At 32.9% G+C, this 12,919-nt stretch overlaps 1 protein-coding gene across 1 annotated transcript; it reads left to right on the forward strand.

Annotated features, from left to right (window-relative positions):
• Window positions 1–6,783: 6,783 nt before the first annotated feature.
• On the forward strand, window positions 6,784–12,299 carry LOC126845430 (cAMP-dependent protein kinase catalytic subunit alpha-like). The gene is made up of 4 exons (XM_050584084.1): window positions 6,784–6,996; window positions 8,375–8,652; window positions 9,793–10,182; window positions 12,128–12,299. Exons 1-4 carry the CDS (start codon window positions 6,784–6,786, stop codon window positions 12,297–12,299), a joined length of 1,053 nt encoding a protein of 350 aa, XP_050440041.1.
• Window positions 12,300–12,919: the final 620 nt, after the last annotated feature.

Below are 12,919 nucleotides of genomic sequence, written 5' to 3' on the forward strand. Positions count from 1 at the left end.
ATTATCTACAAATACATATTATATTCTCTGACTGCCTACAGCAAAAGTATTATTTTTTATCAATTTAAAATTCTAACCCTCAATAATTAACTCAAGACGTAACAAAAACCTTTTTTTTTTAACTTGTATAATACTATTTTCAAATATTATATTCAGTGGCGGCTCGTCATAAGAGACTTTGAAACTGAGTTTCCCCTTAAAAATGTTTAGCAACTAATAAATAATAATTATATATTAATAATAATAAATAATATGGCCATTTTTCCGAACCACAAAATATATCCGATTTATTTTATTATGTTTTTTTATCATTATTGTAGTCCGCGCGGCACGCAATCTATAAATAGTTTTTTTGATGGGTTTGTTATGAAATTATTAGTCATTACGGCGGCCGCCGGTTCCCACTGAACCGGCAACAATCGACCGTAGACATGAGTCAATGTGATTAAAACACCTGTGTGATGTATGTATTTTTGGTTGCTAAATTAATTTCTACTATAATGACTATTAATTAATACAATCATTACAAAAAAAAGTTATATTTACTAAGTAAACAGAATATGTGTATATACTACATTCAACAAGCGAAACTCCCGGTGATATGACATCACAATTGATGTAAAAATAAACATCATAATTCATAATCATCAGGGGTCGAATGAAACAGTTAACTGTTATTAATATAAGTAAATGTTTAATTTGTATACTAAGTGTTGATGTATGAAACGTAATAAATGTATAGTTATTTCAAAACTGTTATTTTTAGAACTTTTCTTTTCTATCAAGGTTTATAAAACAATTTATTTAACAGTTATGATAAACCATTTGCATGAATATTGTTTGATGAAAAAAGTATTATGATTTTACTTTTTTATTGTAAACGTATATGCAAATTTAATCAATCATATACATAATAGAAAACTTAAGAATAACTTTACTATACTATGCATTTAATATAAAAATATTTTAAAATAGTTTGAAAATTTTAATTTCAATAAACAATTGAAAATAATATATCAATATAATATAAGTATAATCAATATAATTGTATTGTATAAGTGACAGTTACATTTTTTGAACACAATCATGTTTATGAAAAAGCAACCAAGTACCTATTTATAAAAATATTTAATTGAATCCTACTCATAATTGAATATTTTTATAATTATAATTTTTATTTTAGAGGGAAAATCTAATAGTTTAACAAAAACTTTTATGTGACATTTAAATAGATATTAAAAAAGTAAAAACTTTTGTAAGCTAGAACTTTTATTAAACAGTTTTAAAAAAGCTTTTTTGATTAAACTTTTATAACAGTTATAGTTGAACTCAAAATGAAACAAGCTTTTGATAAAAAAGGAACAAAATTTAGTTTCTTGCAATGTTAATGCATTTCGAAAAATAATAAAAAATTGAATTATCAGAATCGCCATTCGTAATCGCCATATCTCTCGTCATCCAATGATAATTGGGAAATGGATAGTGATGAATCAGGCATAGAGCATTGCAACAGTTGCAGTACTTCTGAATCAAATGTAATGGTTTTTGTTTTATGTAGGTCGCATAAAACTAGCTATTACTGGGTCCGATGATACCATAAGGATATTAATCAAATCTTGATTTGTTGATGCACGTGACTTTTTTTGCGTATAATGCATTTTGAGATTCCTTAAATGTTTATTTCTACTAGCTTCTTGGGACTCCTCAGTCAACATCCCGATGGGGAACCAAATGATATTTTACGATTTCCGAGCTGTGATACAGTAATTTATGCACTGTTACAGGCATCGGGTACCACGAGTAGAGGTTTAAATAGAGTTGTCTCGTTTCTGACACGTAATTCTCGAATTTGCCCAAGTTGATATCATACCCAGACGACACTGTCTGTAAAATTACACTAAACCTATTTATTAGCCTTTCATCAATACCCATGATTTTTGAGGAAATCTCTGAATTGCGGAAAAAGCATATTGCTGTATTTCCGTCGTTGGTGGACCCAAACCCTTGCTTTGGTTTGTCCACGTTGAGACCCAATTGAATCTTAAACTGATGTTGTATCTCTTTCTTTCTTCTTTTCATTATCTGTTGGTTACTTTAACACTCTCCCTCTCCTTTATTATCATCGCCAGGGTCATCACCAATGATGATATTTTCATTTATTTTATCTTTTCTAACCTGCCGTTTTTGAAAATCTAAACGGTAAGCAATATGAATTAAACATTCAAATGACCTAATAAGGGCGTGCAACGGAGACAAGTCATAACTATAGTTTTCTATTATATCCTCGGGAAAAGTTTGTGTTGTATTGTTCATGACTTTTGGGGTCGCGCCACAAATATAGCATTTTTGTGTGGATTTTGTTCCTGTTAGGGCATTGCATACCTTATTGCATACCTGTTTATGCAATTTTAAACTTGACCGTAGCACATAAATAATTTTTTTTTAAAGTTTTATAAAAAAGAGATAATTATTAGAACAAGGGCTCACCCAATTCGGCTTTGTTAACCGCAAATCGTCTGTTTCCAGAATTACCAAAAGGTTCTGTGTGTAAATATGTAGTTTTTCAGGAGTCACAATATAAAAAATGGATATATGAATAAATAACAACAAAATATTATTATCCCAGACGGAGTCTAGTAGCCCAGAGCTAGTAAAATATATAGTTATAATTGTGTTGTACTAATATTGAATATAGTGGCCAAAATGACGTGCAAAACAATGTTATGGAAATAAACGTATTGATAAAAATACGAAATCAGTATAGTACGTACGGAACCAATGATTGGCGATAAACCTTTAAAGTTGGACTAAATGTTTGGTTTTAACATATTTTTAAAACGAGTTTTTTTGTTCTTGTACACGGTTATGGGAGATTGGTATAATAATATTAGCGTACAGCCAGCCGGTACGAAAACCCGTATAGAAGAACTAGAACAATTTATTAAAACGCAAGAAATGCAAACGCAATTGAATTGTATGATGTCTAACCAACTGGTGTACGAGAAAAATAAGTCGCACGAATATTGCATGAGATATAAGCAGCTGCAATGGAAACTAATTACAAGCGAAAGTGACAAACAGAAAGCGGAAGAGAAAATCATGGAGCTCGAAGACCACATGGAAGATCTAAAGGAATCGTGTAAAGAGTACCAGCGACATCAATCGATACAGAACGTGAGTTTTAAAATTCTGACCGTAACAGGTTCTGACTTAATTTATTGTAGACAAAACGTTCAGAGATAAAAAAAAAATCATAATTGGAATTTGGAACTTTAGTTTAATTCCAATTATGATTTAGTTTTAATTTATCGACCCTACGACTATTTGCGAAGCCCGTTAAGATGACGCGTGGTGAATTTGTTTGTTCTTAGACACAATTGGAATATCTCAACAAAAAGCTCTCGCGTCAACTGGAAGACTACTTGAAATTGGATAGCGAATACAAGACAAAGCAGCTGTACATCGATCAGCAGGCCAGCACGATTAAAGATCTAGAATCGTCCGTAGAGATCAACAGGAACTCCAAAGACGAGTACATGAGACTCGTAGAAGACGTAGTGAGACAAAATAAAATGTTGGCACAACAACAAATGGCTCTTTCTTTGGGCGTGTGCGATCAATCGTCAAACACGGATGATGCGGTGACCGGTGCCGGTCTAAGTACGCCGACAGAAACGCTAACAACGGTCGACGGTTGTGTACAGACTTGTTTGCCGACAGCTGCTAGTCAGGGTCTTATGTGCCGTCAGCAAACGCAAACCGACGACGAATCCGCACCCAAGATCTCGCAGCATTGCCAATGTGATTTGAATGCCGAGAGCGATGCTTCAGAGTCAGTTAAGTTGACCAACGTGTTAGCCGACTGTTGGTCTTTGTGCGACAGTGTCGACGATTTAGCCCGGCGGTTGCCGGTTAACTATGAAGCTAAAATCGCATATTGCCGGCAAGCGGTACACGAATTGTTGGGCGCTCTGAGGATCAAAAACGAAGAAAACGAATTGCTGCGAAGAGCTTGTGCCGAATCGATGGCGGTCGCCGAAAACCTGTGCAAAGAACTGGAACGCGTCCGACAAGTTGCCGATCGTCTGCCAAAACCCGAAACGGACGTGGCCGATTTCACCGCAAAGTTGCTAGCTGAAACCAAACAAGTTTGTCTGGATATTTGTTCAGCACACGTTGCCGAAGAGATGGAGAAAACCGCTAGATCGTCCCAAGTCGTTCGCAAGTCCGGCGGTGAGCTATGCGCGGCCAACGACTCTGACACGGTCACGGCTAAAGATAAAGTCGAAAAGTGTCGTCCGGCTAAACGAGGCAAAAGACACGAGAAAGGCAAGTGCGAAAAACCTCCGCCGACCATCAGATACGAGAAAAAGATGTCAATCGACCAGGGCGCAAACGATCCGACGGCAGCTTTGGGCGATCTACTGACAAATGTAGTTCCTGACGTGCTGGCCAAGATCCATAACGGCAAAACCAATGTAGTGCGCCGCGCTAACGTTAAGGTGTTGCTGAGTAAAATAGCCGCCACCGGTTTCGGGTCGTTGACGTTCCAAGAACTGTCGTTCTTGCATCACAAAATCGTCGAAAACAGCGTAGAACACTTTCAAAAGTAGGCAATTATCAGAGTAAGAGACTTCATTCTGGTCTCGTGCGAACGTTTGTTTTGATTGCGCATTTCATTAAAATCATATATTGTTTTGTTTAGGTATAAAAGTTTAATAGACATCGCCACTAAAGATCTGCCGTCGTGGCAGCGAAGTGCGATGAGTAGTAAACAAGACATCGTTCACTTGTTCGCCATAATGGAAGGAGTATTGATAAAAAAAGATGAAGATTTTGTTAAGACAAGTAAAACACTCGATACTTACTACTGGGGAATATTGGAGCTGTCCCGTTAATATTTTAAAGTTACTGACTTCGCCACATCAAATTTAAGGTTCTGCAGTGGCAGCCGAATTGGCCGACATCAAGGATCTGTTAGTGTCTACCGTGAGGGAAAAACAAAACATTGAAAAACAACTTGCTACGACAAAGGCCGACAACGAACGATTATTAAAAAAATTAAAAAAATCACAATGGACCCACAGGTAGGTTTTGGAGTTCTACATAAAAAGTTAAAATCAACACTATTAAAAAAAAAATTGTAAAATTTCAGTGGATGCTTTCAAGAACGCGTTACATGTATGAAAGTAAGAATAAAAAATGAATGTATTATTAATTGTAAGTAGTACGAAAATTATTTTCAATATTTTTACCTTTTCAGAGCTGTATACATTCATATTTAACGAATATAGGCGAGAACGGAGACAGCAATACAAATGCCGAGTTTGAATGAAACCATCGCCAAAGAAACCAAATAAATGTCTTTTTATTTCATTAAATATTGCATTTTATTTTTTATTTATCAACATTGGTTTTTGTCATTTGATTATATCCGGTGTCGATGGCATTCCCTTTAGATAATTTAGATGCATAATTTAGGTTTGTTAAAGCCGAGGACTTGGACAGTACTCACATTTACTCAACTCCGTGATTTATTAGTATTTCATCAAATTTTCATAGATTATCAATTTTTCAAATACATTACAATAGCACAGTTAAGAAAGTTTTTAAGAGCTTTTTACAATGTTATACAAAATACTTAATTTCAACTCCTTACTACAATGCTGCGTTATACGCAAAGTACATATGTTTACATTCAACTAGTCCAACGAAACAACAAATATAGGGGACAAGGACCAAAAGGGTTTGAATAAAAAATAATAATGTATTCACCAAATAAAAGGGGAAACTAAAATATTTAATTAAATATGAAGAGTTTATAATTAAATGTTAATATATACTTTTAAAAAAAAACTTCTTATATCAAAATGCTAAAATTGTATTAGTACCCGAAATTGTGTAGACAACTTTAAAGTATTTGTTTTACAAACCAGATTCCTAAAATCTTTGTTTACTGTAAGTGTATTTTATTTTATCGATATTATAAAATATTATTATAGTATTGTATTATGTATAATGTTCATGTATACTTTTGGTAATTAAATTAAAACTTGTCTAACCAACAAAAAAAAAAAATTTATAAAAATCCGATTACTCTACAGATTATGTCACGCTATTTTTTATCATCTTAATTATACCCGAATTAATCAAAGAATTGTTTTTAGACAGTAATGTTTTAAATTTTGGAAATAACTGAAAATTACAACTATAAAACATAAATATCAATACAATATAATTACTTTAGTCCGTGTTATGTCAATAATCAACAAAAAACATTTTCATACTACTCGGAAGCATTGATTTTGTACTGGTTAATTTTAAATAGCGAATTTTAAGGTTGCGAAGAATGATTTTTAGATAGTCATAATTTCTTTCGACTTTACTAGTTTTCTTTATGATTGTGATTCTAATAGTAAAATATTCTAACTAGCCACAGATGATGATGCAATTTCGCGAAATTTGGTGGAAGAAACATTATTTTCAGCATACATATGGGCCGAATCTCTAGGAATGCGTAAAATATTTCTATTCGCATCTATCTCAATCTTTTCGCAGTACACATAATATAATTTGTTGTGATTTGGTATTTGCTGAATATGATTTCAAATAAATACTGGCCAAACAACCACAGGTAGTTTTACGTATCTAAAAAACAAACTATGTATCGACTCGAAAACAATAATATCGTCTTTTTTAATTATACATAAGGTTTTATGTTGTTTTTATTTTTTTTTATTTGCAATTTTTTATTGAGGTACTCAAAAAAAGAAGTTTTACATTATGACGGAATATGACGAAAAATGTTCACAAACAAGTGTTTCGGAGTATTTAGAGTGTGCAACGAAATTATTTAAAAACCGTCTAGAAAACGAAAAAATTATTGAGTCCAAGTTTGACGATTTTAACTTAATTAAAACCATCGGGAAGGGCGCTTTTGGTCGCGTGATACTAGTAAATCATAAATCAGACCCGAAGACGTTTTTGGCAATGAAAGTGAGTGATCAAGGTGAATATTCAGCTGACTTGACTTTCAGTCATAAACAGTCGTTAAAACATTCTTTTATATTGTTAGATAATATGTGTATACCAACAACACGAATTTATCCTGTTCAGATGCCTTTTTTTTTTTTATTACAAGTCCATAAGAACACAAGGGGAGTCACCTTAAAGTATTTCTTCCCCTGTGTTCCCGGCACCGCTTATTGATGACAAGACTACGTTACAATACAATATTATACAATTTAAATACAAAAAAGAGCGGACTCTATTCCACTAATGTTTGATATATGTTGAATTCGACATAAGACTGTTAGAAGAGTCTAATAAAAAAAACAGATATTATATTTACCTATCTTGGCGAAAAATTAATAAGTTTGGCGCCAAGACTACGGCCAGCTACAAATTTATCGAGTTTAAGACTTTAAATTATTCTAAAATGGAATTTGAACATTATTTCTTGAAACAGACTGGACATTAATGGAATAATAGTTTGGTTAAAACTGAAAAGGAGGACCCTGATGCTTAAAGTGAATCACCACTTAGGAATCAATTTCCCAGAAATTGGAAATACAAGTACAGCTCTTTTTTTGTAAAAAAATGGTTCCTTGTAGACATCACGCAATGCAATTTAGCTAGAAAATCACACAAGCTACTACATTAAATACTCTAAAATTAAACTATTAATTATTCATTGTGTGTAGGTACACATACTGTTGAATACAGTTCATATATATCATTCGTATATTCGTGTTATTGATTTGTCATACATTTTCCTAGTCTTTAAAGATTTCTGTTTTTTTTCTTTTTGTACTTCTCAAATAATAGCCTTAAAAATGATATATTTCGTAACCTTTATGGCAAAAATCCAAATTGATTTTTCCATATACAATCACTTTTTATTATTTTTATTTTGTTTAACTATTTTTCTCCAAAACGAATGTACACAGTTACAGATCATTAAAAATATGTACAAGATTCCCTTAAAGGATCAAAATTAATTTACACAGTATTGCAAAATCATGCAATTCCAATTACATAAATATTTCAATAGAAGCAATTTTTTTAGTCGATCATTTTTTTTTTAAAGTTACTTTGAATAAAACATAACTACAATGTAATTCATTTACAGACGATTTTGTTCATATTCAACCGTTTATTGTATGATTTTATTCTTGCTTAAAACTATAGCGATTTTATTGCATGGTTGTCATTTTATTTTTGCATGATAATTTTTAATTCTAGTTTGTATTTTTGTTATACTAACTATTAGGCTTTTTAGGCCGTTACAAAGCCCAATAAATAAATGATAAATAGGCTGCAGTGGGAGTCCGCTCAAACAATTCTCCTTTTATATTGTTGTCTTTATTCAAAGATCATGAAAAAGGAACAAGTTTTGCGCAAAAACAACGTCCAACATGTTTTGAACGAAAAACGTTATTTGGCAGCCATACGACATCCGTTTATTGTGCACATGGTGTATTTTGCCAAGGACAAATGCAACTTATATTTTGTCATGCCGTTCGCCATCGGCGGAGATTTGTTCAGTTTGCTAAAGCAGAAAGGGTCATTGGGCGAATTCAATTCCAAATTTTACTCCAGCCAGTTGGTCCTGGCGTTGGAGTACCTGCACTTGTTAGATATACTCTACAGGTAATACGTTTGTTAATAATTCCTATATTTTGTATTGTTATATATCTATGGTATAGTTTTAGTTAAATGATGTCCGCGGTTACATTTTCAACCTGTTGAACGCGGTAAATCGAGTAAAAAATAGTAGATAAGCTTTACATAAAATAAATGACAAATTGCAATCCGCCAATAGATACGCTAGAAAATGACTTCTACGAAAGTCATTTTTTATAAAACTCTTGCCATAACTCGAAGAAAAATAACTTAAAAGTATTATAATCTTAATATATTTTCACCTTAAAATTAGTCGGCATATTAAAAATGGCTACTAGATTAGTTCTTGTCAAATATTGCCTATCCTTTGACCCTTAATGAATAGTGCTTTCCGTTCTTTTTAAAAAAAATTGCAACTTTGTAGTTCGTTCGAGATTTTCCAACGTACAAAATTAAATGTGCAAACGAGATTTCATGTGATCTGATGGACAAGCTTTGTTGGGGTGTGCATTTCATATTTTTTAGTTTTTTTAAGCGTCACACAATACACATTTTTACATATCATAGCTCCCTGGTTTTGTACAGACAATCCTTCCCACTTCCAGTAGAGCTATTCACATCATTATACACACAGACTGATCGGTGTTTAACAGTTGGTGAATAGATTGATTAATGTGTTAAAATGATTGTTGAGCAAAGGGAATCCGTGATTCATTTTTGAATTTGCTGCTACACGTACGTTGGGTGACGCTACTATGCTGAACCTTAAAGTATATGTCCAATTTCAAGTGAGACTAAACCATTATACCTTTCTTCGAAAAAAAGCTGTGGCCACAGATATTTATAATAAACCAGATGGCCAACTAGTGATAAGAATTAAAGTCGACGTCAGCCATTTTTTGTGGGATTTATGTGTGTATAAAATTATATCTATGTATATATAAAAGAAGAAGTCCTGACTGATTAAATAATCAACGCACAGCCTATACTATAAGGTTCTAATTCCCACAAATATGGCGGAAAATGGTAACTTCAATAATTATTGACGGCATGTACACATAGGAATCTAATTTATTATACTCATATGTGCTTACCACTTATCTCTTGTTTTTTTATTTCTTATCACGTATCTCATATCTGTAATCTTATATCATTTATCTCTTTCAGGGATCTGAAACCGGAAAACGTACTGATCGACGGCAATGGCTACATAAAACTGACGGATCTCGGTTTTTGCAAGCGTGTAGTCAAGCGAACTTACACCATGTGCGGCACGCCACAATATTTGGCGCCAGAGATAATTCTTCTCAAGGGTTACGGCAAAGCGGTGGACTGGTGGGCGCTGGGAGTGATAACGTACGAAATGGTCATTGGTCGATTGCCGTTCGAATCAGACACCGATCGTCGGATGTACAAGAAAATCACTACCGGCCACTACAAGGTTCCCGCCAGTTTTTCGTCCGACCTCGTGGATTTGACAGAGAATTTGTTACAAGTAGATCTGACCAAGAGGTACGGAAACTTGAAAAACGGAACGGAGGATATCAAAAAACACCGGTAACTGCACAAATGCAAATTTCTTTCCAATTTTTGTTTCTGTTTTATCAAAAAAAAAAACGAAACATGATAGCCCTGATGTGGTTATAAAAATAATTTTTTTTCGTACAAAATTTTGTATAAATATCACTCCGTCATCGTTCAGTTATATTTGTAAATCCTCAATATCACATACCTTATGGCTTATGCCAACGCATCAGGCTAAGTCTTTTTAAAAACAAAATAATGGACATACTGGGGCAAAATATTAAACAAACATGCACGAACAGGCTCGTATAGTGTGTATGTGACACTCGCTTTTTGGAGCTAATAAGATTAACCAAATTTTTAAAAAAATTCCCAGATATATTGACATGCATAAGAGATATCGAGGGTTACAAAAAAATTGAATAAGTGGTGGCTAAAATGGAAATCAGGTGAGCACCGCGCTCACCACGAGACTTAAAACGACTAAGACTTATGTTAGTTGTGTTCTCCTTGTGCTGGGGAAAAAGTTAAAAATTGATAGATCGGAAAATAGGACAGGAAGATCAAAAGTTGAGTTAATGTTTTGTTGTAGGAGTAAATTAATTATAACGAGAATCTAGAAAAATAAAAAATTGACTATGAGGTTTATAGACTTGGACTATTTGTAGTATTATAAGTCTATTGTTTATAGATAATGTAGTTTTTGTGGACAAGAGTATCGAAAAGTTAGAAGTGATGATGGAAGACGGCGCTGGAGAAAAATTATTAGATAATACGTAGTAAGCCTAAAACAGAATAACATAATGTTCGAGTTAAGTAGTAATGAGGAGACTTTAAAAGTATCCAGAAGAACCGGGTATATTTGGAGAGCAAGCGGTAAATAGAATAAAACAATTTTAGTACTTAGTAACAGTCATAGTCACGCAAGAGAATAGTAGAGTTTAAGTAGACGTGACAGACGTGAAGACTACAAGAGTTAGGTATACATGCAATACGAGAGATCAAATGAAATGGGCGGCTGAAGTGATTACGTTAAACAAAATTAAGTATGAGAAGTTAATGTAGAAGAAGAAACAGAATATATTGTGTAACCAAAAAAAGTTAACCTGTTATTTGAATTTTGTTTCAGATAAAATGCAAATTGTACATAATTGTTGAGTGTCCGATGTTCTAAACTAAATATTTAGTATATAATATCACAATATATGATATAAATTATAATTGTATAGTTATAAAAATCATAGGATAATATGTCAATGTCCAGATTGATGTGCGTGGACTTAAATAGACAAACTAAATAGATAACTAAATTGGATATTTTTATATCAGTAGTTTGAGATAATAAATAGTGAAAATGATAATATGAAAAGAGAAGAATGAGATGGGTGTTTCATTACGCGATGAAAAAATGTAGTTTTTCTCTTGAAGAAATACATCAGTTCGTGAATATGTCTGATGGTACGGGTACCTCTAAGAAGGAACAATAAAATAACAGATAAACTGTATAGTAATTTTCCTCTCCTCCCTTTAACTGCAATATCTTTTTCTCCCCTCACTATATCTACAATCCTCTACCTACCAGCAAATTTTATCACAAATTCTTTATCATCTATTTCATATCAAGAGTCATTAAAGTTGTCTCTGATAAGCTATTTCTTATCACTATAAGGCTAGGTTAGGTTTGCATGACGAAGGTTTTCGATAAACCACCAAGCCATAAAACATTTAAGTCAGAAAGAAATTTAGAAAATATATCATCTTCGAAGAAGGATGTAATTCAAATGAGTGAGTCGAAGATTAAGTCGACGAAGACACGATAGAGGTTAATAACAGGCAGAATACTTAAAACTAGATTTATTAAATAAAAACTAAAGACGCCCCAATACAGAAACTTGTAGTAGATTGAGTTATAGAGGAGTAACCTTATTTTAAGTGTATTTTGTTTTATCTCCAAATAATCAATTCATATTTTTCACAGATGGTTTAGAACAATTGATTGGTTAGCGTTGTTTAACCGAACCATGGAATCGCCGTTTCGACCGAATTACAGTAGTCCTTCAGACACATGTAACTTTGAATCATTTTCTGAAGAAAAAATTGTAGGCGTCGGATGCAATGATAATGATCAAACTGACTTCTCAGACTTTTAAACAAAACATATTTTATATCATTACTTTATGTAACCAAAAAAAAACATACGTGACTAATTATCGAAAAAAGCATCTAGCCATGAGGTTTAACAATAACGAGTATTTTAATACCGTTTATGACTTGCATCTCAAACTAAACATAATACTTTTTATTATTACCTCCGGAAATCGTCGAAAATTATTTAATACTTTACTTCTCAGCCCCCGGCCACGATCCTTAGGTAAGCGATAAGTATAATACTGATGTCAAATTTGAAAACAGCAATCCTGAAAACATATAATTGAAGTACTCGTATTTTAAAGCCTGCTATTGGTTTTATAATGACGTCTTTATTAATGAAATGCAACAGTTATTCAAAAGTTGACTTCCACAATAACTTGGAAAAAAGGTCTATAAGCTCAAATAATTTTACAGAATTTAAATCCAAACATTTTTATTTTTTATTTTGTTTGATAAAACACAATTATCGTAGACCGTACAATCAATGTAAAACTAAGCATGACGATTTCCTCTCAGTATCGACTGAGAGAATCATAATCGGTATAAATTTTCATTTGCCTAAAGTAGCAAGAACCGTTGCTTTTGCTTATACCACATAAAACTAATTTGGGTCATTTGT

The sequence above is a fragment of the Adelges cooleyi genome, unplaced genomic scaffold, assembly GCF_023614345.1.
Source record: "Adelges cooleyi isolate 19-005CV unplaced genomic scaffold, UGA_ACOO_1.1 ACOO_flye_CR_arks_rails_tigmint_CR_PRNA_784, whole genome shotgun sequence".
In the NCBI taxonomy this organism is placed as follows: Eukaryota; Metazoa; Arthropoda; class Insecta; order Hemiptera; family Adelgidae; genus Adelges; species Adelges cooleyi.

Coding starts and splice junctions, on each gene's coding strand:
- LOC126845430 (XM_050584084.1), top strand. CDS start 6,784: ATGACGGAATATGACGAAAAATGTTCACAAACAAGTGTTTCGGAGTAT. Junction 6,997..8,374: donor AGACGTTTTTGGCAATGAAA/GTGAGTGATCAA, acceptor CTTTATTCAAAG/ATCATGAAAAAGGAACAAGT. Junction 8,653..9,792: donor TTGTTAGATATACTCTACAG/GTAATACGTTTG, acceptor TATCTCTTTCAG/GGATCTGAAACCGGAAAACG.